The sequence below is a fragment of the Tyto alba genome, unplaced genomic scaffold, assembly GCF_018691265.1.
Source record: "Tyto alba isolate M040663 unplaced genomic scaffold, T.alba_DEE_v4.0 Super-Scaffold_23, whole genome shotgun sequence".
Classification (NCBI taxonomy): Eukaryota; Metazoa; Chordata; class Aves; order Strigiformes; family Tytonidae; genus Tyto; species Tyto alba.
This window is the reverse complement of record NW_024881297.1, coordinates 27,928,418-27,953,673: the sequence shown is the minus strand read 5'-3', so window position 1 is coordinate 27,953,673 and position 25,256 is coordinate 27,928,418. Positions and strand designations below refer to the sequence as shown.

The following is a 25,256-nucleotide window of genomic DNA, read 5'->3' as shown; positions in this document are numbered from 1 at the left end:
CCGCCGGTAGCGTCGAGGTAGAGGCGCACACGCGTGACGTCACAGTTGCGGCATCCGTCAACGCGCCGGGAGGAAAAAGTGCTCCTCTCTTCCGGGTCGCCCCGGAAGCAACCATAGAGTGCTTCCTGCCCGGCGCAGAGCGGCGGCCGGAAGGGGCCGCTCATTGTTGGCGCTGGAGGACCCGCGAGGAGGCCGCGAGCGGGTGAGTGCGGGCCCGGCGGCTCCGGGGCACCGGGAACTGCTCCGCTCCTCGCGCCCCGCGGTTGCCATGGAGACCCGCCGGGGAAGGGAGGGGCCGCGCCCGCTCCGCGCTCTCTCGGTGCGCCGCGCCGGGGCTCGGCCCGGCGGAGCCGCCGCGGGGTGACCCCGCCGGTACCGGCGGCCCCGAGGAGGGGCCGTGAGGGGCTGCCCGGTGCCGGTGTTCCCCCCCCTCCCAGGCGCGTGGGGCCGCGGCCGCGCTGCTCCCGGGAGGCTCCAGTGCCTTGGGGCGGGAGTTTCCCGTGTCCGTCCCCCCTCTTCCTCCTCCTCCTCACCCCCCCCCCGTTCCTCCCGCAGTTCCCGGAGCCCCGCGGCGGCGGCGGCGGCGGCAAAAATGCCCGACCGCGACAGCTACAACAACGGCAGCAGCGGCGATGAGGTGGGAGCCAACGCCGACGACATCTGCCGCGACTTCCTGCGCAACGTCTGCAAACGGGGGAAACGCTGCCGGTTCCGGCACCCCGACATCAGCGAGGTCACCAACCTGGGCGTCCGCAAGAACGAGTTCATCTTCTGCCACGACTTCCAGAACAAGGAGTGCGTCCGCCTCAACTGCCGCTTCATCCACGGCACCAAGGAGGACGAGGACTGCTACAAGAAGACGGGGGAGCTGCCCCCGCGCCTGCGGCAGAAGGTGGCCGCCGGGCTGGGCCTTTCGCCCGCCGACTTGCCCAACAGCAAGGAGGAGGTGCCCATCTGCAGGGACTTCTTGAAGGGCGACTGCCAGCGCGGCGCCAAGTGCAAGTTCCAGCACCTGCAGCGGGACTACGAGTACGAGGCGCGGGGCATGGCGGCCCGCGAGCAGGGCATCGTCCCCGCCGTCCGCCGCTACGACCCCTACGACGCCATCTACGACCCCGACCGCTACGACGACCACGACCCCGTGCTGAAGCGGCGGCGGGTGGACGGGCTGCACTTCGAAACCTACGAGTACAGCTTTGCCAGCCCGCGGACGGTGGAGTACCGGCTGCTGGAGGAGGAGAACATCATGCTGCGCAAGCGCGTGGAGGATCTCAAGAAGCAGGTGAACAACCTCCTGGCCACCAACGAGGTGCTGCTGGAGCAGAACGCCCAGTTCCGCAACCAGGCCAAGGTGATGACGCTGAGCTCCACCGCCACCGCCACCGAGCAGACTCTGGCCCCCACCGTGGGCACCGTCACCAACTACAACCACAGCATCGCCCAGACCCACACCACGCTCAGCAGCCAAGCCCTCCAGCCCCGGCCCGTTTCCCAACAGGATTTGGTGGCTCCCGCCGGAGCCCAGGCGGCCCCCCCCGCCAACGCCGCTCCCCCCATGAACCCCGAAATCACCCCGCTCTCGGCTGCCCTGGCGCAGACCATCGCGCAGGGCATGGCCCCCCCGGTCTCGATGGCGCCGGTGGCCGTCTCGGTGGCGCCGGTGGCCGTCTCGATGGCGCAGCCGCTGGGGGGGATCACCATGAGCCACGCCACCACCCCCATGGTGACGTACCCCATCGCCTCCCAGAGCATGAGGATAACGGCCATGCCCCACTGACCCCCCCCCGGCTGGGGGAGCTGGACTGTGACACATTCCGCCCCCCCCCTCCTGCAAAACTGAGCCCCTGGGGGACGCGGGAGGAGGAGGAGGAGGAGGAAGGGCAGACCCTCCTCAGCGTGAGGATGGGGGCAGCTCTTGTTTGGGGCAGGGGGGTGCGCTGACACCCCCTCCACCCCAGCAGGGGCTTTGCGCCTCAGTCTGCACCCTACGTGGGGTGAGGGGGGGGGTGTTGGTGAAACCTCCGGCAGGGGGGTGGTGGTTAGGGGCTGCTCCCCCCGTATGGACACAGCCCCCAGCCCACCCACCGCAACCCCCCCCCCCCCGTGCCGGTGTGTCCCGGTGTGTGTGGGGGGGGCAGCACTGGGGCCAGGCCGCCCCCTCCCCGCGTGCCCTGTAACGTTTTCAACTATTAAAAAAAAACCCAAAAAGTCAACGGCGATCGCTCTCCCGCCGCGCACCCCCCCCCCCCGCCCCAAAACGCGACCCCCGGGGGGGGGGTGGGTGGTGGGAGGAGCGGCTGATGGGACGGGGAAGGGGTGTGTGGGGGGGGGGGGCGGGACACGTGACACCCCCCCTCATCCACGCCCACCACCGCCCTTCGCCACGCCCCTCCGCGCAGAACGCGCTGCCGCGGGGGCGGGGCGTGGCCCGGCGGAGCCCCGCCTCTTTCGCCGCGGCGGCCAATGGGCGCCGGGGCGTGGCGCGGCGGCGGAGCGGCAGGCGGCGGCGGCGGCGGCGGCGGCGGCGGCGGGATGGAGCGTCGGGGCGCGGGACTGGCGGCGCTGGGAGCGCTGGGCCGGCGGCTGCTCTGGGCCCTGCCCGCTTACGCCGCCGGGCTGCTGGGGCTGGGCGCGGGCGCGCTGGTGCTGGCGCTGGCGCTGTACGCGGGGTGGCGGCGGCGGCGGCGGGCCCGGGAGCTGGGGCTGCAGCGGGCCGCCCGCCTGCAGCGCGACGAGGAGGCGGCCGTACGCGCCGCCGCCGCCGCCGCCGGGCTGGGCGCGGCCCGCGGGGAGCTGCCGGCCTGGGTAAGCGGGGAGCGACGGCCGTTATCCCCGGCGGCGGGGCCGTCCCTTGCCCCTGTCAGCGCAGCGCCCGGCTGCGGGGTGGGAGCTCCGCCCCCCTTCTTCCCCACCCCGGCCCCGGGACCCCCGGGTCGGGGTGACCCCATCGGCTGCTCCGCGGCCCCCGCTTGGGCTTCCTGGGATCCCCGGGACTGCGCTCACGCCCCCTCCGCCATGCGCCGCTTGGGCTTCCCCCGGCTGGGCGGGACCCCCCTGCCCGGGACCCCCACACACCCCGTGCCCGGGACCCCCCATCCGTCCGTGCCCGCATCCCCCCGTTTCCTCACCCCCTCCCCTTCCCGGGAGCCCCCCCCCCCCCCCCCGTGCTCGCACACCTCCGTTCCCGGGACCCCACCCCACTGAGGATTCCCCGTGGCCACTGAGATGCTGCATCACACCCGGGGCCCTCCCCCTTCTGCTCGACCCCCCAATGGGGTGACCCCCTCCAGCCCCCCCCTCCCAATCTCCCCCGCTCCCGGGTACCGCCCCGGGGCCTTCCGGCAGTGCAGAGCCCGGGCTGTGACTCACCGGGCCCGGGGGGGCCGTTTCCTGCCCGGCCGAGAGCTGGGGTGGGGGGGGGGGCCGTGGTGCAGGGGGGGCCAGGACCCCCTTTCTCGAGACCCTCTCCCCACCACCGGGACCCCCGGGAACGGCCGCAATGGAGCCGAAGCTGCTGCCAGATGTTGGTCCCAGCTGCTGGGGGGAGGGATGACACCGGCAGCTCCCACCAGCCCCGTTGGGGAAACTGAGGCCCACGGCTGGGTGGGGCTGCCCCCCACCGTGTCCGGCCAGACACACCCCCCCCCCCCCCCGGCCTCACGCTTCCCCCAGCCCCTCTGCCCCCAGGTGAGCTTCCCAGATGTGGAGCGGGCGGAATGGCTGAACAAGGTGAGGTGGCCGTCTGTCCCCCCATCCCTCCCTCCCCACTGCGTCTGTCCCTCTGTCCCCCCGTCCATCCGTCCCGCTGCTGGCAGGTCCTGGCCCAGGCCTGGCCCTTCTTCGGGCAGTACATGGAGAAGCTGCTGGTGGAGAACGTCGCCCCGTCCATCCGGGCCTCCAACAGCCACCTCCAGACCTTCACCTTCACCAAGGTGGACATGGGCGAGAAGGTAGGGCTCCCCTCGGGGGCGGGGGTGACCCCATCTCCCTCAGTGCACCCCCAATCATGGCTCCCCCCGACTTCAACAGCCCCTCCGGGTCCTGGGGGTCAGGGCTCACCCCGGCGCCCACAAGAAGCAGATCTTGCTGGACCTCAACATCAGGTGAGCGGCCGGAGCCACCCGTGTGGCGAAGGCACCAGGTCTCAGCTCCCCACGCTGGGGTCTCCCTCTGTGCAGCAGCTGCTGGAGCTCCCCCTCACTCGGGGAGGGACGGGGGGGACTGTGGGGTGTCGTGGTGAGGACCCCCCCCATCCCTGCATCCCACCGCTGCAGCTACGTGGGTGACGTCCAGATCGATGTGGAGGTGAAGAAGTTCTTCTGCAAGGCGGGGGTGAAAGGCATGCAGGTGAAGGTTCTCTGCCCTAGCTGGGGGCTTTAGGGGGACAGTGGGGAGCTGGCGGGGTGGGGGGTCATGGCCGTGGGAGGGGGTCACGTCTCAATGCTCTCCCCCCAGCTCCACGGGATGCTACGGATCATCCTGGAGCCCCTCCTCGGGGACGTGCCCATCGTGGGGGCCCTCACCATGTTCTTCATCCGGCGCCCTGTGAGTGGCCCCCCCCTCCCCGGCTCCCCCACTTGCAGGATGTGGCCGGGCTCCAGCCCCCCCATCTGACCCCATTCCCCCCCACCCCCAGACTTTGGACATCAACTGGACGGGGATGACCAACCTGCTGGACATCCCGGGGCTGAGGTAAGCCCCAATTTGGCCGTGGGGTCTTCCTGGACCCCCCAGGACCGTGTCCCCTCCCCGTGACCGTCACACCCCCACACACACCCCCCCCCCAGCTCCGTATCGGACACGATGATCATGGACGCCATCTCCTCCTACCTCGTCCTGCCCAACCGCCTCCTGGTCCCGCTGGTGCCCGACCTGCACGAGGCTGCTCAGCTCCGCTGCCCCCTGCCCCGGGTAAGGGGGGTCCTGGGGGTGGGGGGGGCACCCTGCACTGGCTCCCCCACCCCTGGCTGACACACACACACACACACACCCCCCCACCTCGGCAGGGTGTGGTGCGGGTGCACCTCCGGGGTGCCCGGGACCTGCGGTCGAAGGATCGGTTCATGAGGGGGCTGGTGGAGGGCAAGTCGGACCCCTACGCCGTCCTGCGCGTCGGCACCCAGGTCGTCACCAGCCGCGTCATCGACAACAACCTCAACCCCACCTGGGACGAGGTCTACGAGGTGAAACACACCCCCCCCCCCCCCCAAAACCTGGCCCCAAGGACCCCCCCAGACCCCCCTCGTGGCCTCCCCAGACCAGCTGAGGTTGTGGGGGGGACACAGCGTCCCCAGCCGGGTGGTGGGGGCAAGAGCACCCCAACCCAGCTGGGTTGGGCGTGGGGATCCCCATGACATCCCCAGCCTGGCTGTACTGGGCGCGGGGGGGACCCCCCCCGGTGAGTGTGTGTGTCGCCCCTCCACTGGCCCTGTCCCCCAGTTCATCGTGCACGAGGTGCCCGGGCAGGAGATAGAGGTGGAGCTATTCGACAAGGACCCCGACCAGGACGACCTCCTGGGCAGGTACGGCGGGGCTGGACCCCCAGGCTGGCAGCTGGGGGGGTGCACTGACCCTCCCGCCCCATATCTCACGGCCTCTTCCCTCTCCCAGGATGAAGCTGGATTTTGGGGAGGTGCTGAAGGCCCGGGTGCTGGAGGAGGTGGGTGCTGGAGGAGGTGGGTGCTGGGGTGGGGGGGCCAGGGGGGCCGTGCTGACCCCTCTGCCCCGCAGTGGTTCCCGCTGCAGGAGGGGGGCCAGGGGCGGCTCCACCTGCGCCTGGAGTGGCTCTCGCTCATGGCCGACACCTCCAAACTGGACCAGGTAAGCGGAGCTATTCCAGAGATGAGTTTGCTGGGTCTCAGCCCAGTTTGGGAGGGGGGACACACGTCTGTCCCAGCCGACCCCCCCACCTCTGGGTTGCGTCCCCCAGGTTTTGGAGAGGAACCGGACGATCGTGGCCAAACCCGACCCCCCGTCAGCTGCCATCCTGGTCGTGTACCTGGACCGGGCTGAGGAGCTGCCGGTGAGTGGGGGGCCAGGGGGGCCCAGGGCTGCCAGTTCCCTGCCCTGTGGGGCCCCCCCCCCGCCCCGACCCCCCCCATTTCTGTGCAGATGAAGAAGCCAGGCAAGGAGCCCAACCCCATGGTTCAGGTCTCGGTGCAGGATGTCACACGGGAGAGCAAGGTGGGCTGGGGGGGGCCGGGGGGACCCCGCAGAGGTGGGGTTGGGGTGCAGGGCCCCACCCGGCTGGTGGGGGGGTCTAACCCCACTCCCCCCCAGGTCATCTATAACACGTCTGCTCCTGTCTGGGAAGACGCTTTCCGCTTCTTCCTGCACGACCCCAAGAACCAGGACTTGGACATCCAGGCGAGACCCCAGACCCCATGTCCCCCCACACCCCCTGAGATCCCCCCCATTTCCCCCTATATCCCCCCAAATCCCTGTCCCCATTTCCCCTTCCAAATCCTCCAACCCCTTTCCTTCTCCCCCCTTCTTTTCTTTCCTTCTCCCCCCTTCTTTTCTTTCCTTCTCCCCCCTTCTTTTCTTTCCTTCTCCCCCCTTCTTTTCTTTCCTTCTCCCCCCTTCTTTTCTTTCCTTCTCCCCCCTTCTTTTCTTTCCTTCTCCCCCCTTCTTTTCTTTCCTTCTCCCCCCTTCTTTTCTTTCCTTCTCCCCCCTTCTTTTCTTTCCTTCTCCCCCCTTCTTTTCTTTCCTTCTCCCCCCTTCTTTTCTTTCCTTCTCCCCCCTTCTTTTCTTTCCTTCTCCCCCCTTCTTTTCTTTCCTTCTCCCCCCTTCTTTTCTTTCCTTCTCCCCCCTTCTTTTCTTTCCTTCTCCCCCCTTCTTTTCTTTCCTTCTCCCCCCTTCTTTTCTTTCCTTCTCCCCCCTTCTTTTCTTTCCTTCTCCCCCCTTCTTTTCTTTCCTTCTCCCCCCTTCTTTTCTTTCCTTCTCCCCCCTTCTTTTCTTTCCTTCTCCCCCTTCTTTTCTTTCCTTCTCCCCCCTTCTTTTCTTTCCTTCTCCCCCCTTCTTTTCTTTCCTTCTCCCCCCTTCTTTTCTTTCCTTCTCCCCCCTTCTTTTCTTTCCTTCTCCCCCCTTCTTTTCTTTCCTTCTCCCCCCTTCTTTCTCTCCCCCCCCAATCCCCAGTGCCCCGTTTCCCCAGATGCCCATGACTCCCCCCCGGGCCCCCCCAGGTGAAGGATGACCCCCGCCAGAGCAGCCTGGGCTCCCTCTCGCTGCCCCTCGCCCGCCTGCTCGACGCCCCGGAGCTGACACTGGACCAGCCCTTCCAGCTCCAGCACTCGGGGCCCGGCAGCCGCCTCTACATGAAGCTGGTGCTGCGGGTGAGAAGGGGGGTCAGGGGAGCCGGGGGCGGGGAGGGCCCTGCCCCTGTCACCCCCTCCCTCTGACCCCCCAACCCTGCAGGTGCTCTTCTTTGATGCCCCTGAGAACGGCGGCCCCCCACCCAGCCCCCCAGGGCAGCCGGACCCCTCGGCCAGCACTGGTGGCATTCACCGGCCCACCCACGCTAGCCCAGACCCCCAGTTTGGCACCGAGGTGGGGAAGGGATGGGGGGGCATCACCAGGGAGGTTGGGGGGGCTTGGAGGTGGGGGGGGAGCTGCTGAGGGGAACAGTGTGGGGAGCTGGGAGGGAGTGATGTGGGATGGGGGGTCCTGGGGGCAGGTTGGAGGGTCCTGGGAGGGCAGGAGAGAACTCAAGGACAGGATGGGGGGTTCTGGGGTGCAGTAGAGAGTTCAGGGGCTTGGGGGGTTCCTGGGGGACAGGACGAAGAGGGTTCAGGGGCTGGGGGGACTGCAGAGCAGGATGCAGGGTCCTGGGGTGCAAGAGAGAGCTCGGGGGCAGGATGGGGGGTCCTGGGGGGCAGGAGAGAACTCAGGGACAGGAGGGGGAGTTCTGGGGTGCAACAGGGAGCTCAGGGGCAGGATGAGGGGGTCCTGGGGTGCAGGAGAGAGTTCAGGGGCTTGGGGGGTCCTGAGTGGGAAGGGGAGTGGGGGCCCGGCAGCCCCGGTGCCAGCGCCCGGCGTGTCCCCATGTCCCCAGCACGTGCTGCGGATCCACCTCCTGGAGGCCCAGAGCCTGGTGGCCAAAGACAACTTCTTCGGGGGGGCGGTGCGGGGGCGCTCGGACCCCTACGCCAGGGTGCGGGTGGCCGGGAGGGGCTTCCGCAGCCGCGTGGTCAAGGAGGACCTGAACCCCCGCTGGAACGAGATCTACGAGGTACCGTGGGGGGGGCCCCCCGCGCCCCCGCCCCGCACATCATCCCGGGGGCTGAGGGTGTGCCGTGTCTGGGGGGTGGGGAGGGGGGCAGGCCCGTTTCTCACACCCTCAGGAGGGGAAACTGAGGCAGGGGGTCTGCGAGGGGACCCTGGCGCCTGGGGGTGTCCCCACCGGTGACGCCTCTCCCTGCCCAGGTGATCGTGGACGATGTCCCGGGGCAGGACGTGGAGTTCGATCTCTTCGACAAGGACATTGATAAGGATGACTTTCTGGGCCGGTGGGTGCTGGGGGGGGTACGGGGGGGGGGGGGGGTGTTTGGAGTGGGGGGTGGCCCCCACCCAGCCCTCACCAACCCACCCTCAACCCCCCCAAGGTGCAAGGTGCCACTGAGGCGGGTGCTGAGCAGCCGCATCGTGGATGAGGTAGGAGAGGGGCTGGGGGGGGTCTGAACCAGCGGGGGGGGGGGGTGTTGTCTGCACCTGGGGGGGTCTCACCCGCCCTCCCCGTCCCACCAGTGGCTGCCCCTGGAGGAGGTGAAATCGGGGCGGCTGCACGTGCGGCTGGAGAGCCTGACCCCCAGCCCCCGCGCCGCCCTCCTCGAGCAGGTAACAGCCCCCCGCCCCGGTTTGTGGGGGGCGTGAGGAGGGGCAGGCACAGCTGGCCCCGAGCTTCTGCCCTGTCCCCGTCCCCCTCCCTCTGTCCCCATCCCTGTCCCCGTGCACCCCAACCCCACGCCGGGACTCCCAGCCCCACCTTGTCCCCCCCGTCCCCCCCCCCCCCCCAGGTCCTGCACACCAACAGCCTCCTCCAGCCCACCCGGGGCGAGGAGCTCTCGGCCGCTCTCCTCTCCGTCTTCGTGGACCGAGCCGCCGACCTCCCGGTGAGCAGCTGCCCCCCCCGCCGGGGTCCCCTTGGCCCTGCCCTGGGCACCCCCCATCATCCTCCTCCTCCTCCTCCTCTTCCTCGTCCCCAACCCGCCGTCCCCCCAGCTCCGCAAGGGCTCCAAGCCACCCGCCGCCTTTGCCAGCCTGGCCATGCGCGACGTCTCCTTCAAGACCAAGGTGAGACGCGGTGGGGGGGGCCGGGGGGGGGCAGGTGAGGGGAGATGAGGCGGGGGGGGGGGGGGGAGCGGTTCCCTCACCCACTCTCCTGCCCCCAGACCTGCGCCCCGACCGCCGAGCCCGTGTGGGACGAAGGCTTCTCCTTCCTCGTCAAGCGGCCCCACGTGGAGTCACTGGAACTGCAGGTCTGTCCCCAGTCCGGGGGTCCCGTCCCCAATCCGGGGGTCCCGTCCCCAGTCCGGGGGTGCTGAGCCCGCCTGTGCCCGCAGGTGAAGGAGGAGGGGGGGCAGCCCCTGGGTGCCCTCAGCCTGCCCCTGCCCCAGCTCCTGGCCTCCGAGGGGCTGGCGCTGGACGGCTGGTTCCCCCTGGCCGGGGGGGGCCCCGGCAGCCAGATCCTGCTGCGAGTGCAGCTGGGGGTGAGTGACGGGATGGGGGAGTCGGGGGGGTGGGTGGTGGGTGCTGAGCCCTCCCTCACCCCCCCACTCGCCCCCCCCCCCCAGATCCTGGTGTCACAGCAGGCGGAGGTGGGGGCCGGCAGTGTGTCCCCGGCCGGGGGGGACGCTGCCCCCCAGCCTACGGAGGCGCCGGGGGAGGAGGAGCGTGGGGCTGGGGGGCTGCGCCAGCGCCTGCTCCCTGCTGACAGGTAGGGCTGGGGGGGCACGACCCCCGCCCCCCCCCCCCCCCCAGGAGCATCCAGTCCCCGTCCCCTTGTCTGCTCCAGCTGCAAACCCCCAGCCAGACCTGGGGGGGGGGGTGTCTGGGTCCGAGACCCCAGGGATGAGCCCCCACCCTCCATGCTGGGGGGTCTGGGGGGACCCTGACCCTGTGCTCCCCCAGCCCCCCGGAGCAGGAGGAGGGTCCCCTGGGCCGGCTGCAGCTCACGCTCTGGTACCACGGGGACGAGCGTAAACTGGTGGCCATCGTCCACGCATGCAGGTGAGGCTGCCTGGAGGGGGGGCCGGGTGTGGGGGGGTCAGGGCTGGGACACCCCCCCCCCCCCCCGAGCCCTCTGTGTGTGTGTGTGTGTGTGTCCCCAGGAAGCTGAGGCCGGTGTCGAAGGAGCTGCCCGACCCCTACGTATCCCTGGTGCTGCTGCCCGACCGCAGCCGCGGCACCAAGAGGAAGACCAGCGTGCAGAAAAAGACCCTCAACCCCGACTTCAACGAGAGGTGGGGGGGGGGGACGGGGGGGGGGGACGGGGGGGGGGCACGCACACCGGCCCGGTGCTGCCCAGTACAGGCCAGTACAGCCTCGTCTCCTCAGGTTCGAGTGGGACATATCCCTTGAGGAAGCCTCGCGGCGCAAGCTGGAAGCTCACGTCAAATCCACCCTGTCCTTCATGTCGCGGGAGAAGGAGGCGCTGGGGAAGGTGAGGGGGTCTGGGGGGGCCGGGGGGGGGGTGTTGGGGGGGGCTGGGGAGCCCCTCTTGAGCCTTTGTTCTCCCCCAGATCCATCTGGACCTGGCGCAGGTGGATCTGTCTGAGGGGGGAACCCACTGGTGAGTGGGGCTGGGCTGGGGTGGGGGTGGGGGGGGGGTGTCTGGGGGATCCCCGTGGGTTTCTCTGGGGGGTGTGTGTCATCCCCCGCCCTGTGCCCCCTCCCCTCTCTCCCCCCCCCACAGGTATGATCTGCGGGACGAGCGGAGCAGCCCCTAGAGCTGGGGTCCCCCCCCATTCCCTGCCGTGCCTGGGGCAGTGGGGAGGCTGGGAGGGGGCCGTGCTCCCCCCCTGGCTGCTCCTGCTGCCCCCCCCCACCGCCCCCCCGCCTCGCCACTGACCAAAGACGCACCAGGCGGGGGCCAGGCTGGGCCCCCCCCCCGTGCCCCCCCTAGACTGTTACATACCTCGTGCCTTTCGCCCACCGAGGAGCCTCCTGGCGCGGGGGGGGGCCCGGCCTGGGGTTATGCCCCCCCCCCCCCGCCCCGACCCCCCCGGGGAGATGCTTTTGTTAGAGCCGCTGTCACCGACGCCATGCCACCGCCGTGCCACCGCCACGCCGACCCCCTCGCTGCCTTCCCGGGGCTGCGTCCCCGTGTCGTCCCCCCCCCCACACTAATAAAGGAGGGAGGAGACTGTGGCGGCTTCGTGTGGTCCTGGGGGTCCCGGGGTGGGGGGGACCCTGGGCTCTGCAGTGACCCCCTGCTGACAGGGTGTCCTTCGGGGGCGTCCCTCGTGGGGCGCTCCCCATCTTGGTGTCCCCCCATGGGCGATGTTGACCCCCCCCCCCCCCCACTGTGGGGTGTCCCCATCATGGTGTCCCCTCATGGGATGCCACCCACGGGGTGTGGCCATCAGTGTTCCCCCGGGGGGATGCCAGTCATGGGGGGGAGAGGGGGGGAGGGTCCCTCCTCAGGTGTCCCCATTGTCACCTCCCCGTGGGGTGTGGCCCTGGGGCTGCCCACGCGTGGGGGCGTCCCCATCACGGTGCCCCCCCTCCCCCCAGGGTGTCCTGGCGCGGGATGCTCCCTTGGGCGCTGTCCCCCGTGGGGTGCCCGCCGTGGGGTGTGGCCGTTGGGGTGTGGCCCGGGGGATGCCATCACGGGGGTGCACGTGGTGACGTCACCCCTGGGGGTTTCCCCCATCGCGAGGGGTGCCCCCCCCCCACCCCCCCGGCCCAGCTCTGTGCCCATCTATAGACAAAAACATCCTTAGGGATGAGGGGCGCGGCCTCGCCTCTCCCCGCCCCCTCATGCATAATGATGCGCCTAATTAGCGCGCGGTGACGCAGCCGGCGCGCGGCCAATGGGCGGTCGGTGACGCCGGTCGGTAGAAAGAGCCCAGAGCGCGGAGCGGGGACGGGGAGCGGCCGCCGCCATGGTGGGAACCGGGAGCGGGGAACCGGCACCGGGATCGGGCACCGGCACCGGCTGCCGCGGGCGGGGGGGATGCGCGGGCGGATGCGCGGGCGGGGGGGGGGGCCGGAGAGGGGCGGGACGGGGGTCGCGGCTGGGGCCGGGGGGGGGGGGGGGAGGCGGGGATCGGCGGGAACCGGGCGCGGGCGATGACGCCGGCCCCGGGGGAGCGGCCGGTGCCGGTGCCCGCTGACCGCTGCGCTCCCCCCGCAGTGTGACTTCTCGGAGGAGCAGACCGCGGGTGAGTGACCGGTACCGAGGCACCGGGCACGGCCCCCCCCCCCCCCCCCGACACCACCCCCCCCCAGCACCGGCCCCGGCGCTTCCTGCGCGGCCGCTGGCGGAGCCTTTCCCGGAGCAAAGTCCGGCCCGGGCGGGGCCGTTGGTGCCGGCGGGGCGGGGGGGGGGTGCGGGATCGGGCCCGGGGGATGCCGGGGGGGGGGCGCGGGGCGGGGAGGGCGCGGGCCCCTCTTGCGCCATTTGCCCTTATATGGGCATAGCGCGGGGCCGGGCCGCGCATTCCTGCGGGGTGGGGCCGCCCCGGTTCCCGCCGGGGGGGGGCGGGAGCGACCGGACGCGCTTCGGGGCGGAGGGGGCGGCGGCGGGGGGGGGTGCAGCATCCCGGCTGGGGGCCGCGACCTCCATCCCCAGCCGGCGTCGGGTTCCACCGGGAAACCGGATCCCGTCGGGGAACGAAACCCGACCCGGGGGGGGTGGGGTGGGGTGGGGGGGTGGGGGGGGCGGAGCCTTCAGAGTCCCGGTGGGGGGGACACACACAGGTAACGGGGTCCCCGAGATGCAGGGCCCGAGGGGGTCCCGTGAGCGTGTGTGGATGCAGCATCCCTCGGGGTGGGGCGTGCTGGGGGGGTCCCGGTGCTGACGCGGGGGGGGGGGTCCGGCAGAGTTCAAGGAGGCGTTCCAGCTCTTCGACCGCACCGGGGACGGGAAGATCCTGTACAGCCAGTGCGGGGACGTGATGCGGGCGCTGGGCCAGAACCCCACCAACGCTGAGGTCATGAAGGTGCTGGGCAACCCCAAGATCGATGGTGAGTGGGGGACCCCCTTGTGCCCCTCCCAGACTCCCCCCGGCCCCCCCCCCCCCCCCACGGCCCCCACCCACGGCCGCTGTCCCGCAGAGATGAACCTGAAGACGCTGAGCTTCGAGCAGTTCCTGCCCATGATGCAAACCATCGCCAAGAACAAGGACCAGGGCTGCTTCGAGGACTACGTGGAGGGGCTGCGGGTCTTCGACAAAGAGGGCAACGGCACCGTCATGGGGGCCGAGATCCGCCACGTCCTCGTCACCCTGGGTGAGCGTCACCCCCTCCCTGGCCCCCCCCCCCCCCCCCCCCCCCCCCGAATCCCTGCAAGCCATTGGGGACCCCTCGGCCATCCCTGAGACCCCCAAACCCCAGCCAGCCCCAGGGATCCCAGGAGCCTCACAAGCCCCCCGCCAGCCCCAGGGACACCCACCCCCCCCCAGGTCCCCAAGCCCCGGAGCCCCCCGGTGTGTGTGTGTGTCCCCCCCCAGCACCCCGGGGTGACGTGTGCTGTCCCACAGGTGAGAAGATGACGGAGGAGGAGGTGGAGCAGCTGGTGGCCGGGCATGAGGACAGCAACGGCTGCATCAACTACGAAGGTGAGAGCTGGGGGGGCCGGGGGGTCCCGGGGCGGGGGTTCCCAGGGTGCTGGGGGGGGGTCCCAGGGTGCTGGGGGTCCCGGGGGCCCGGCCATGGCCCCGCTCCCTCCCTGACCATCATGTCTCCTTCCTTCCTCCCAGCGTTTGTGAGACACATCTTGTCAGGGTGACGCCGCAGGGGTACGCCTCCCCCCCCCCCCCCGCTCCCCTCAGTTACTTACAGTGGTTGTTTTTTTTTTTCCTTCCTATTTTTTTCAGTGGTGTCTTTTTTTTTTTTTTTTTTTAAAAAAAAAAAAAAAAAAGAAAAAAAAAAAAAAGGCCGCCTGGTTTGCGCTCTCGCCCTTGGTGCAGCCCCCCCTTCTTCCCCCCCACCCCGCATGCCCCTCTGCATGGAGCCCCCCTGCGTGCTGGGGCCGGGACGTGGGTGCTGGTGAGGGTGGGGGGCCGGAGGAGCCCCCCGGCAGCGAGGGCCGCGCCGTCGGGCCGGGGCTGCAGCGACGCCGGTTCCTCCCTGCGCTCTTCAGCCGTTTGACTTTGGGTTTTTTTTCCTGCCTTTCTCCGGGACAGGGGCTGGGGGGGCCCGGCAGCCCCCCCCTCACTCTGCTCTCCCCCTTCTCTCCCCAGAGCTGGTCCGGATGGTGCTGAGCGGCTGAAGACCCCTCGTGTCATCGTGTGTGTGTCCCTGTTCCCCACCACCACCCCCCCATCACTCTGGGTTTTGTGCCTTTTCCCTCATTTTCCTGCCCCTGTCACCAAGCCCCCCCCACAGACCCGCCCCCCCCCCCCCCCCCCCCCGCCGCTGGCCCCACCGGCTAAGTTATTGCTCCACGGCAACCAATAAAGTTGGAATAGTGACACAGGGCCTGTGAACCTCTGTCCCCACATCGTGTGTCCATCCCCCCCCCTCCCCCCCCCCAGACAAACCCTGCACCTTGAGGCTGTTTCTTCCCGCCCCGGGGACTTGGAATTTTATTTTTGTTGTTTTTTTTTTTAAAAAACAAAACAAAACAAAACAAACCCAAAACAGAAGGGGAGATGACAACTGAGAGGGAGCTGGGGGGGTCTGGGGTGGGGGGGGGAAATGCCCATGTGCCAGGTGGGATTGGAGCTGTCTCATAAATAGCCGGGGGGGGAGCAGGGTCCCCGGCCTGCCCGGGGAGACCAACACTTAAATAAAATCCGGGACACTCATAAAAAAATACCAAAGCTGAGGGGTTCGGGGAGGGGGGGCTTCCTTTGGGGCGCCTCGCGGGGTCGGGGGGGGCCGGTCTCCCCGGGCCGGTGCTGGCGGCGGGGTCGGGGGGGCTGCGGCATCCTCGGCCCTGGCGGGGGCTCACTGCGTGGGGGGGACAGGGGTGGCCGTGCTGGGGCTGGGCGCGATGGGGTCCGTCTGCAGGGGGGGGCCTTGGTCTGCAGGGAGAGAAAAGAAAGGGAGCGGGGGGGGGGGGGGGGGAGGGCGTCACATCTGGGGGGGGCAAGGGGGTGCACGAGCACCTCTTGCCCCACAGTTCCCGGGAAGGGTTCAGCCCCCCCCCCCCCCGCCTCTTCCAGCCCCATGGCCGCGAGTGGGTCCCCCCCTTCCCTGAGCCGCTCTCCCCCTGGGTTCCCCCGCTCCCTGTCCCCAGTGGGGGGGCCCCCCATGTCTCCACGCGTTCCCCCACACCCCCACACCCCCCCCCCCCCACCTTGTGCCATGTCTCACCTGCGAGGAGGCCGGGGTTGGGAAGGAGGCTTCCCTGCACGGCGGCCACGATGGCGGGGCTGTGCGCGGCGGCCGAGCCCCCCGCGAGGTGCGGCAGGGCCAGGCCCGGCGGGTGAGGGGGGGGGGGCAGCCCCCCGGACGGCATGCTGCTGGCGAGGGCCCCATGCAGCGGGAGGGCGGGGGGGTTAGCGGGGAAAGTGGCGCCGAGGGGCTCGGCGGGGGGGTTAGCCATGCTAAATGGGATGGCGGATGGAGGCAATCCGAAGGGCAGGGCCGCGGGCGCATTACCGGGCACGGCGGGGTGGCCGCTGCCACCGAGGCTCCCAGCCAGGCTCTGGGACGGCGGCTGCTGCCCGGGGAACGGCGCCGGGGCTGCGGGAAGGGGGGGGGAGCCGCGGCGGGGGGGGGGGGGGGGGGTGTCACTGATGAGACACCCCCCTCCCTCCACTCCGCAGCCCTGCCCCGTTCCCAGCCAGCTTCCCCCCCCTGCCCTCCACTCACCGTGCGGGACGGCCGGGGCGCCCGGCGGCGGGGGCGGCTGCGGCGGGGGGGCCCCGGGCAACGGCTGCCCCACGGGCTCGGCGGGGGCCACCATGGCGGGGGCGGGCGGCGCGGCCAGCGGGTGGGCGGCGGGGGCCAGGGGGGCACCGGCGGCGGGCAGGGGCTGGGCCCCCGGGGGCAGCGGGGGCGGCTGCTGCTGCTGCTGCTGCTGGAGGTGCTGGAAGTGCTGCTGGCGGGCGCGCATCTCGGCGTACTTCAGCTGCTCCATGTGGAAGGCCTGCCGGTCTGCCAGCAGCTGCTGCCGCTGGTACTCCAGCTGGGGAGGGGCGGGGGTGGTCAGCAGGGGATGATGGAGATGGGGGGGGGGTGGGGGGTGTCCCCCCCCATTGCCAACCCCAGCGCCACCACCCTCACTCACGGCCTCGCGCTCCCGGTCCATGATGGTCTCCAGCTCCTCGAAGTGCCGCAGTTTGATCTCCAGCTTCTTCATCTGCGTCTCCACCAGCAGCGCCACCAGCGACTTGATCTTACGCTCCTCCACTGCCGCTAAGTGCTGGGGAGGGGGGGAAAATTAACCAAGGGGGGGGGTTGGGGGGGGTGTCAGCACCACCCCAGGCTGCAAACCACACACCCCCCCTCAAGCCCCGACCCCAGCCCCTCACCTTGGCCTTCACGGCGGCAGCAGCCAGGGCGGCGGCGGCGGCGGTGGAGAGGTTCCCCTCGCCGATGTCCCGCTCCACCTTGGCCTTGCGCTCGGCTTCAGGCTCCGGGGGCTCCTTGGGCGCCTCGTCCGGCCCCTCCTTCGCCTCCTTCTCCTTCTCCGGCTCCCCTGCGGCGGGGGGGGGGGGGTTGTGTCAGCAGGGCAGGGCTGTGAGGGACTCGGGGGTGGGGGGTGTGTGTGTGTGTCCATCCCCACAAGCGCAGCCAGGCCCCCCACTCACCTGCGCCATCGCCATCCCCCTTGTCGGGCTCCTTCTCGCCCTCCGCCTCCTTCCCCTTCTCCTCCTCCTTTTTGGGGGCCTCCCCGGGCTTCTCCTTCCCCTCCTCCTCGGTGGCGCCATCCCGGGGCTCCTGGGGAGGGACCGGCCCCGTGGCCGCTTGAGTCCCTGCGCCAGCCGGGCCTCCCCCCCGCACCCCCTCCCCAGGCCAGCCGCTACCTTCGCCTCCTTCTTCTCCTCCGCCGGCTGCGCCTCCGCCCGCGCCTCCTCCGTGCCGCTCTCCTCTGGGGACGCAAGCGCAGGGTCAGGGCCCCGCTGCCGCCCGGCCCAGGCCCGGCAAACTCATCACACGGATGCCGCCTCACCGATGCGCTCCGGCTCGTCCGAGGTGGTGCCGGCGATGCCGCTGCTCTCCAGCCCGAACGCGGGGTCGGCCTTGCCCGTCACCTTGGCCGCCTCCTCCACTTTGCGGACGTGGGCCTCCACCAAGGCCGTGGGCACCTCCTCCTTCATCTTGGAGAACTCCTCTGTGGGGCAGCGCCGTGGGCCCTCAGTGGGGCTGGCCGTGGGGCTGGCAGCGGGGTCCCCATCGCCCCACGGAGCCAGCCCTGGGCCTCAGCGCTTGTCTCTCCCTGGGGGCTGGTCCCCCCGGCTCCTGGGGCTCAGACTGTCTCCCCCCAGGACTTGTCCTCCCTCCCTACAGCCCTCCCAACAGGACTCAGCCCATCGCCCCATAGGCCTCATCCTGCCTCCCTATAGAGCTCCCTATAGGATGCCTCCCATCTCCCCGCAGGACTCAGCCTAGCTCACCCTACGCCTCATCTTGTCTCTCTGTAGGACTCATCCCATCCTGCTATAGGACTCAGCTCCCTACAGCATTTGTCCTGGCCCCCCCCATAGGACTTATCTCCCCATAAGACTCCTGCTGTCTCCCTACAGAACTCCCTATAGGACTCATCCTATCTCTCCATAAGACTCGCCCTATCTCCCTGTAGGACTCCCCATAGGACTCAGCCCATCCTCCTACAGGACTCATCTCCCTATAGGATGCATTCTGTCTCCCTGTAGGACTTGTCCTGTCTTCCCAGAGCACTTATCTTCCTATAAGACTTGTCCTGTCTCCTTATAGGATTCATCTCCCTACAGGACCCATCCTGCCTCCCCCTAGGACTTACCCACCTCCCCATAAGACTCGTCCTGTCTCCCTATGGAACTCCCTATAGGGCCCAACCCACCTCTGCACAGGACTCCTCCCACCTGCCTATAGGACTCATCCTATCTCCCCATAAGACTTGTTCTATCTCCCTGTAGGACTCATCCCATCCTCCTATAGGACTTTTCCTGTCTCCCTATAGGATTTACCTGTCTCCCATAAGATCTGTTCTATCTCCCTGAAGGACTCCCCCCACCCTCCTATAGGACTTGTCTCTCTACAGGACTCATCCTGTCTCCCCACAGGACTTACCCGTCTCTGCATAAGATTCGTCCCATCTCTCTATAGATCTCCCTATAGGACTCCCCCCCCTCTCCTACAGGCCCCCCCCCCAGGGCTCGCCCTCTCCCCCGTCCCCCACCGGGGCAGCCCCCCACCCCGTCCCCGGGGCCGCCTTACCCAGCGCCGACTTGGCGGCGGCAGAGGCGACGCGGGGGTCGACGACGGAGGCCAGGAAGGCCACGGTGCTCATGACGGGGTTGCCCGACTGGCTGAAGGGGATGGGCTGGTAGGCCAGCGGCCCCAGCGACGCCTCCGAGTCCTCCAGGTACGGGTCCTCGATGGGCAGCCGCAGGAAGTGCAGGATGCACTCGTCCTGCGTCCGGCTGCCCACGTGCTCCGACACCTTGTTCCAGTCGTCCTTGTACATCTCCAGGGCCTGCGGGATGGAGGGGGGGGGGGGGGAACGACACAGCAGGCGTCTGACCGTGTCCCCCCTCCCCTCCCCACACTCCCTGCGGACCCCCCCCTCACCTCCAGCAGCAGCAGCGTCTCCTGCTCCGTCCACTCCCGCGTGGCGCTGGCGGCGGCTTTGCTCTGCGGGGATGGGGGGGAGAGGGGTGAGCGGCGGCGGGCAGGGGACCGGGGCCGGGGCCGGGGGGTGCCCACCTTGGAGGGGACGTTCTTCTTGGTGTACATGTCGGTGCGGAGGCCGAAGTTCTGCATGTCGGCCGGCTTCTCCTTGCTCTTGTCGGGGAAGTTCAGCATCTGCTGCGAGGCCGAGGTCTGCTGCCAGGGGAGGAGAGGGGACGCTGGGGACCCGGCCGCGGGGGACGGGCCGCGAGGACGCCGCTCCCCAACCCCGACCCCGAGAAGCCTTCGTGCCCCGTCTCGTCACGGTGTCCCCCCCGCGTCCCTGCTCCCCGGGTCAGGGCGGCATGCGGGGCGCGAGGGGGAGGAGGGAAGGAGCCTTCCTCGGCCAGCGGCGGGGGGACGGACCCCAAGGAGCCGCCTACCAGCTCCGGCTTCCCCTTCACCGTCTCGGTGACGAGGTCTTCGATCTCTTTGCTCTTGCGGCCCGTCTTGGCGTCGCCGTCGCTCTGCCGGCCCTGAGGCACGGATCGAAGCTGTGCGATCCCCCCCCCCCAAAACCCCCCACCCCCACCCTCCACACCCCCCACCCCCACCCCACGCCCGGCCCCCGCGGGGACCGGGGGGACGGCAAGAGGGGGGACGCGGCTGGGCGAGGAGCGGCCGCCCCCCCTCGCACCCACCTGGGGCGTCTTGGGCTGCAGCGGCACCAGCCCCGAGGGCGTATCGGCCAGGACGTGGAAGTGGGAGGTCGGGGGGGGGCCCATGGGGGTGGGCCGGCTCTCGGCGTCCACCTGGTAGTTGATGAGGCCCCACTGCTCCAGGAAGGCGTGGACCCTGCGGAGAGCCGGGGCTCAGACCCGCCGGTCCCTCCGCCAGCGCCCCAGGGTCCCCAACCGGGCACCACGGGCGCCGGACCCACCGCATGATGGCACAGACGTCGCCGGCCAGGTTGCGGCGGCACGCCGTGGAGGTCAGGTACTCCTGCGGGTTCAGCCGGTACGTGTCGATCATGAAGTTGCGGTAAGCCAAGTATCTGGGGGAGAGCGGCGAGGCGTCAGCGCCGGCTGCGGCCCCGCCGGCCCCGGGAGGGGTGGTGGTAGGGCAGGGGGTTCGGCCTCACATTTCGGGGGTCTTGGATTTATTCTTGCCGTTGAAGAACTCGGGCAGGGCTCGGCGCTCGATGGCGTGGACGCTGCAAGACGAGACGCTGGGGGAGGGCCCGGCACGGCGGCCCCGCGCCGTCCTCATCCTCGGCTGCGCCGTACCTGTTGTAGTCGAACCAGGCGGCGTAGCTGGGGATGATGATGTGGTGGGTCTGCTCCGTCACGTTGTCCTCGTGCAGGTCGGGGTTCTTGGCCTGCTCCCCCTTGCTCCCAGTGCCGTTCTCCTCCTCGTCCTGCCAGAGACCAGCACCACATGGGCAAAGGGGTCCTGAGCCCCCCTTCTGCACCCTTCCTCATCCTCACTGAGAGCAGGGGGAGGCCAAGGGTCCAGGGCAAACCCGCCTGCAGCCCCAGGGGTGAGGAGAAGAGCAGAAAGGGGCCTTTTTGCACCCAAAAGAAAGACAAGGATAAAGAGGCGACCACGCAGCGATGGTGACCCTGGTGCTGGGCTGGGGGGGGACATCTCCCCTGGAGGAGCTGGGCTGGGGGGGGGACGGCCCTGGGCCTCACCTTGCCGGCCGTCTCCATGCTCTCATCCTCCTGCTCATCTGGAAGAGAGGAGAAGCTGAGGCAGCTATGGGCACTGCCGGGTCCACGGGGCCAGGGGACGCGCTGCGGCGCTCAGCCCCGGCGCTCGGCCTCACCCAGGTCTGTCATGGTGCCCCCCTTGACAGGCGCAGACTCCGAGTCCTTCTTGGTGTTGACTGCAGTGGAGGGAAGCGGCGCTGAGCACCCCCCAGGATGGGCCCCCAGCCCAGCCCACGCTCGTGTCAGGGGGGAGCCCCGCGGGGCGGCTGCCGGCCCCCCGCCCTGACCTGTCTTGGGCAGGGTGACCTCCTCCACGTTGGGGACGGGCGAGGGCTCGTCCATGTCCTTCGTCAGATCCTCCTGCTCCTCCTCGCGGTGCCCGCGCTTGGATTTGTTGTAGGGGGTAGAGGGTCTGCGAAGGGAGAGACCCCCCCCGTGTCCCCGTCACCACCGCTCCCCGGGGCTGGATCCTACCCCGCCGCCCCCCCAGCCCAGCCTCACCCCTTCTTCGCGTTCTTCTTCTTGGCCTCTGGGGTGGGCGAGGGGGAAGGCGAGCGCTTTCGCTTCTTGTAGTTGCCCCCTTTCTTGTCCCGCCGGTCTGAGTCGGGGCTGTTCACCTGGGGGGGACAGGGGGTCTCTGCGTCCAACCGAGCAGGATGGCCAAGCAGAGACCCCCACCATCCCCCCCCGCAGCTTCGCTGTCCCGCTCTGACCTCGTCTGTCAGCGTCTTGGCTGAGATCTTCTTCCTGCGGGCAACGGGGCTCTTCTCGTCCGTCACCTCGTAGTCCTCCTCGTTCATCCACTCGTTAAAGGTGTCCGTGTCCAGGATCCACTTGGCATGGACCTGCCGGGCAGGGGCGTGGGCACATCAGGAGGGCAGGGGAGGGGGCTGCAGCCGCCGTCCCAGCCTGGGGCACCCCGCTACCTTCCGGGGTTTCTCCGGCGTCGGGGCGTCCTCCACGGAGGCCTCAATCTCGCTGGCGGGGATCCAGGTGTCATAGCTGCGGGCACAGAGGGACGGGGTGAGAGCGGCACCCACAGCGGTGTGGGGTGCCCCACGGGCACGGGGAGTCGGGGTTCCATCAGGCTTCAACTGCGCCCCCAGAGCCGGGGACCCCTCACCTGTCGGGGTAGTAGCCCCAGTGCAGCAGGACCTGCTTGTCGCGCTTCATGACCGGCCGGACCCACTCCTCTGCGGGACACAGGAGCGGGGCCGGTGCTGATCCACCGTCCCACCGAGCGCCGCCCGTGACGCTGAGCACAGCTCAGGCCCCCAAACACCCCCCCCCTCCTCGCCCCCTCCCCGAAGTTCTGCCATGAGCTCGGAGCAGAGAGCTCCCCCTCCTTGCACCCACCTTCCTCCAGGTTCCCGGGGACAGGGCAGACGATGTGGGACGCGTTGTTCTTGTCCTCAGTCACTGTGCCCTGCAAGGAGAGCAGGGGAGTGGGGCCAGGGCTGAGTGCCAGGATGTGGCGCTGGGTGGGCCCCCCCTGTGCCCCCCACCCCGGCGCTGCCACCGACCTGGTGCCTCTTGACGATGTCTTTCAGCTTGCTCAGCAGCTTGGGCTCAATCTCCTGGTGCAGGAAGATGTTGGGCCGGGCCAGGCAGTTGTTCTGGGGAGGCAGAAAAGCAGAGTGGTGAGTGGGTGGGGGGCAGCGGGGGTCCCGGGGAGGGGGGCAGAGGCAGCGCCTCTTACCTGCACCAGAGATTTCTCGATGGTCATGAACATCTCCACGTTGCGGTCCATCCGCGAGGGATTCTGGAAATCGAAACGCCGCCTTATTGGAAGAAAAGAGCGACTCTCATGAAAGCCACAGCTCAGGTCTCCTCGTCAGCATCCAAAGCCTGGGGGGGGGCGGGGGGGGACACGCGCCTGAACCCCATCAGGGGTCCACAGTGGGTGGGGGACGACACGCCCCAGCACCCACTTGCTACGGAGGTGGGTGCCTTACAACCAGCCCACCCCCGTGCAGCTCCCGGCCAAGGCCACCCCAGGGTGTTCCCATGGAGGTGACCCCCCCACCCCGGCCCCCTCGTGCCCCCAGGACCCCCAGCCCCGAGGGGTGCAGGCGGGCGCTCACCATCCTTGGTCGCTCTTGAATTTATAGGCCGCTGCCAGGATGTGGCACAGGGCTCCTCCCGCCTTGAAATCCAAGAAGCATTTTATCTGTAACGGGAAGAAAGGGGTTGGGGGGCGGGGGGGTGGCTGTGTCCCTGGCGCAGTGGGGAGCTGGGCTGGGTGCCACCCCCATGTCGGGGTGCCATCCCTTTGTCAGCGTGCCACCCCCATTTCAGAGTGCCATCCCCTTTTTGGGGTGCCATCCCTGCGTCAGGGTGTCAACCCCTTTTTGGGGTGCCATCCCTGCGTCAGGGTGTCAACCCCTTTTTGGGGTGCCATCCCCATGCTGGGCTGTCCCTGGGCTGGGATGTGGTCTCAGTGGTATTGGGGTACTGCCCCCAGTTGGAGACACGTTCCTGTGTCGGGACACACTGTCCCCAGGTCCCTGGGGTGCTGTCCCCAGGTCCCCGGGGTGGTGCCTCCAGCTCCCTAAGGTGTTGTCCCCGGGTCCCTGGGGCGCTGTCTGTGGTCGGGGCCCTGTCCTGGCCTTGGGGTGCTGGCCCAGCTGGGACACTGTCCCCTGGTCGCTGGGGCACAGACCCTGCTCGGGGGACAGTTCCCAGCAGGACGGTGCCCAAGTGTCACCGGGTGCTGCCCCCAGGATGCTGGGGCCCCATCCCTGGCCAGGGCGCTGGCCCCACTGGGGCACCGTGCCGGGTCACCGGGTGCTGTCCCTGGGTCACTGGGATGTTGAACTGGGTCACTGGGGCCTTGTCCCCACGTCTTTGGGGTGCTGTCTCTACTTAGGGCCTTGTCCCCAGATCATTAAGGTGCTGTTCCCAGATCTTTGGGGCGCTGTCCCTGATCAGAGCGCTGTCCCCCAGCTTATTCAGGCCTTGTCCCCTAGCTCATTTGGGTGGTCCCTGGGGTGCCGTCCATGTCCCAGCTTTGCCCCCAGGTCCCTGGGGTGCTGCCTACGGGTCACTGGGGCACTGTCCCTGTCCCGGCTTTGTCCCCAGGTCACTGGGACCCTGTCCCTGGCATGCCGTCCCCAGGTCTTTGGGGTGCTGTCCCCACGTCTTTGGGGTTCTGTCCCCGGGTCCTTGGGGTGCTGTCCCTGGCGTGCTGTCCCCAGGTCTTTGGAGTGCTGTCCCCACGTCTTTGGGGTTCTGTCCCCGGGTCCCTGGGGTGCTGTCCCTGGCGTGCTGTCCCCAGGTCTTTGGGGTGCTGTCCCCACGTCTTTGGGGTTCTGTCCCTGGGGTGCTGTCCCTGGGGTGCTGTCCCTGGGGTGCTGTCCCCGGGGTGCTGTCCCCAGGTCTTTCGGGAGCTGTCCCTGTCCCAGCTCTGTCCCCGGGGTCCCTGTCCCCGCTCGAGGGGGCCTCGTCCCCAAGAGCCGGGGTGTCGCCGGGCCGCAGCCCCCGGCCCACCCCGTCGCCGTGCGGGGGCTCACCGGGAGCTTGGTGAGGGGCGCGTTGCTGACGTGCTTGCCGAACACCTCCTCCTGGAACTGCAGCAGCTGCACCACCAGGCTCGACAGCGACTTGTTGGTGGGGGGCTCGGCCTGGATGTACTGCGGGGGGGGGGGGGGGGGGGGGGGGGCGGGGGGGTCAGCGCCGCCGCCGGGGCCGGGCCCGGGGGGGGGCGGAGGCGGCGATGGCGGCGGCGGGGCCGTGACAGGCCGGGCCCGGGGGGGCGGGGGCCGGCGCCGGCGCCCCCCGCCCCCCGCCGCGGCCTACCTTCTTGTAGTTCTTGCTGAGCCAGAGGCGGACATTGTCGAACTGGCTGACGGTGTCCGAGGCCTCGTAGTACTTGACGTTGGGGCCGCCGTCCTTCTTCCGCACCGCCATCTTCGAGCGGGCCGGGCCGCCTCCCGCCGCGCCCGCTCTACCGCCCCCTGCCGGCCCCGCCCCGCGCCGCGCCCGCTCTACCGCCCCCTGCCGGCCCCGCCCGCGCTTCTCCCTCCCGCTCGGTAACCGGGAGCTGCCGCGCCCCCTGCCGGCTCGGGCTGCTCGGCGCTTCCCTCCCCACCCCCCCCCCGCCTTTCTCTCCGCCTCTCGGTGCGGCGGGACCGGCCCGGTGGGTGCGAGGGAACCGGCGGGAGGGGCGGGGCCGGGCGGGGCGGGGCGGGGCGGGCGGCGGGGCCCGGTCTAGGCGGAGCGCGGCGGTGGTTGGCGCGGGAGTCACGGTGGCCGAGTGGTTAAGGCGTTGGACTCGAAATCCAATGGGGTTTCCCCGCACAGGTTCGAATCCTGTCCGTGACGCTGACCTCGTTTTTGCGGGGGGCCGCGGCGGGGCGGAGGTGGGGGGGGGGTGTCACAGCGCTGGGGGGGGTCCCCGCACCCGCTCGTTTAACAGCCGGGCCCTGAGCGTGGGGTTAATGCTTTTGGGGGACAGCGTACAGCCGGGTATAGGGGACACCCCACCCCCCTCCAGCCCCACCGAACCCTCAGCCACCCCCCAAGGAACCCCACGGGGGGGGCCCCGACCCTCCTGGGGAGGGTCCGCGGCCGGCGGGAGCCGCAGCGGCAGCGCCTGGGAAAGGCTTTTCCTGATCT

At 69.9% G+C, this 25,256-nt stretch overlaps 4 protein-coding genes and 1 non-coding gene across 11 annotated transcripts; 4 read left to right on the top strand and 1 right to left on the bottom strand.

Annotated features, from left to right (window-relative positions):
* The first annotated feature begins 105 nt into the window (after window positions 1–105).
* Window positions 106–2,112, top strand: ZC3H10 (zinc finger CCCH-type containing 10). The gene is made up of 2 exons (XM_042796589.1): window positions 106–202; window positions 556–2,112. Exon 2 carries the CDS (start codon window positions 593–595, stop codon window positions 1,775–1,777), a length of 1,185 nt encoding a protein of 394 aa, XP_042652523.1. The 5' UTR covers window positions 106–202; window positions 556–592; the 3' UTR covers window positions 1,778–2,112.
* Window positions 2,113–2,495: 383 nt separating this feature from the next.
* ESYT1 (extended synaptotagmin 1) lies at window positions 2,496–11,367 on the top strand. Its single transcript, XM_042796560.1, has 31 exons — window positions 2,496–2,805; window positions 3,688–3,729; window positions 3,816–3,950; window positions 4,030–4,103; window positions 4,275–4,347; window positions 4,456–4,545; window positions 4,637–4,692; window positions 4,788–4,911; window positions 5,007–5,183; window positions 5,440–5,522; window positions 5,611–5,659; window positions 5,731–5,820; window positions 5,930–6,022; window positions 6,112–6,183; window positions 6,280–6,366; window positions 7,185–7,334; window positions 7,417–7,548; window positions 8,054–8,230; window positions 8,425–8,507; window positions 8,604–8,652; window positions 8,746–8,835; window positions 9,015–9,110; window positions 9,220–9,291; window positions 9,390–9,476; window positions 9,561–9,707; window positions 9,792–9,934; window positions 10,129–10,227; window positions 10,329–10,460; window positions 10,555–10,660; window positions 10,740–10,789; window positions 10,913–11,367. The coding sequence occupies exons 1-31, from the start codon at window positions 2,533–2,535 to the stop codon at window positions 10,944–10,946; spliced, it is 3,165 nt and encodes a 1,054-aa protein (XP_042652494.1). The 5' UTR covers window positions 2,496–2,532; the 3' UTR covers window positions 10,947–11,367.
* Window positions 11,368–12,000: 633 nt separating this feature from the next.
* Window positions 12,001–14,636, top strand: LOC122153776 (myosin light polypeptide 6). Of its 2 annotated transcripts, XM_042796587.1 has the most exons (7): window positions 12,001–12,107; window positions 12,356–12,383; window positions 13,045–13,188; window positions 13,279–13,452; window positions 13,704–13,781; window positions 13,923–13,961; window positions 14,406–14,636. In XM_042796587.1, the coding sequence occupies exons 1-6, from the start codon at window positions 12,105–12,107 to the stop codon at window positions 13,949–13,951; spliced, it is 456 nt and encodes a 151-aa protein (XP_042652521.1). In that variant the 5' UTR covers window positions 12,001–12,104; the 3' UTR covers window positions 13,952–13,961; window positions 14,406–14,636. The 2 variants fall into 2 exon arrangements, with proteins under 2 accessions (XP_042652521.1, XP_042652522.1); XM_042796588.1 differs by lacking the exon at window positions 13,923–13,961.
* Window positions 14,637–15,001: 365 nt separating this feature from the next.
* On the bottom strand, window positions 15,002–24,594 carry SMARCC2 (SWI/SNF related, matrix associated, actin dependent regulator of chromatin subfamily c member 2). Of its 6 annotated transcripts, none has more exons than XM_042796540.1 (29): window positions 24,438–24,594; window positions 24,152–24,271; window positions 22,724–22,809; window positions 22,339–22,420; window positions 22,163–22,255; window positions 21,996–22,065; window positions 21,763–21,832; window positions 21,566–21,641; window positions 21,353–21,484; window positions 21,141–21,256; window positions 20,927–21,051; window positions 20,756–20,815; window positions 20,622–20,659; window positions 20,214–20,344; window positions 20,069–20,140; window positions 19,868–19,981; window positions 19,629–19,782; window positions 19,371–19,463; window positions 19,024–19,143; window positions 18,889–18,951; window positions 18,535–18,793; window positions 17,288–17,449; window positions 17,142–17,206; window positions 16,926–17,055; window positions 16,647–16,813; window positions 16,403–16,537; window positions 15,985–16,300; window positions 15,484–15,855; window positions 15,002–15,191 (listed from the first exon to the last, which is right to left on the bottom strand). In XM_042796540.1, the coding sequence occupies exons 1-29, from the start codon at window positions 24,546–24,548 to the stop codon at window positions 15,115–15,117; spliced, it is 3,609 nt and encodes a 1,202-aa protein (XP_042652474.1). In that variant the 5' UTR covers window positions 24,549–24,594; the 3' UTR covers window positions 15,002–15,114. The 6 variants fall into 6 exon arrangements, with proteins under 6 accessions (XP_042652474.1, XP_042652479.1, XP_042652475.1 ...); XM_042796545.1 differs by having other exon boundaries at window positions 15,772–15,855; XM_042796541.1 differs by having other exon boundaries at window positions 19,024–19,140.
* Window positions 24,595–24,880: 286 nt separating this feature from the next.
* Window positions 24,881–24,962, top strand: TRNAS-CGA. The gene has a single exon. It is a non-coding gene; the product is annotated as a tRNA-Ser (tRNA).
* The last annotated feature ends 294 nt before the right edge of the window (window positions 24,963–25,256 follow it).

Coding starts and splice junctions, on each gene's coding strand:
- ZC3H10 (XM_042796589.1), top strand. CDS start 593: ATGCCCGACCGCGACAGCTACAACAACGGCAGCAGCGGCGATGAGGTG.
- ESYT1 (XM_042796560.1), top strand. CDS start 2,533: ATGGAGCGTCGGGGCGCGGGACTGGCGGCGCTGGGAGCGCTGGGCCGG. Junction 4,693..4,787: donor CTGGACATCCCGGGGCTGAG/GTAAGCCCCAAT, acceptor CCCCCCCCCCAG/CTCCGTATCGGACACGATGA. Junction 7,549..8,053: donor ACCCCCAGTTTGGCACCGAG/GTGGGGAAGGGA, acceptor CCATGTCCCCAG/CACGTGCTGCGGATCCACCT.
- SMARCC2 (XM_042796540.1), bottom strand. CDS start 24,548: ATGGCGGTGCGGAAGAAGGACGGCGGCCCCAACGTCAAGTACTACGAG. Junction 22,421..22,723: donor TTCAAGAGCGACCAAGGATG/GTGAGCGCCCGC, acceptor TCTTCCAATAAG/GCGGCGTTTCGATTTCCAGA. Junction 16,538..16,646: donor CTGCCGCCGTGAAGGCCAAG/GTGAGGGGCTGG, acceptor CCCCCTCCCCAG/CACTTAGCGGCAGTGGAGGA.
- LOC122153776 (XM_042796588.1), top strand. Junction 12,384..13,044: donor CTCGGAGGAGCAGACCGCGG/GTGAGTGACCGG, acceptor GGGGTCCGGCAG/AGTTCAAGGAGGCGTTCCAG. Junction 13,453..13,703: donor CCACGTCCTCGTCACCCTGG/GTGAGCGTCACC, acceptor GCTGTCCCACAG/GTGAGAAGATGACGGAGGAG.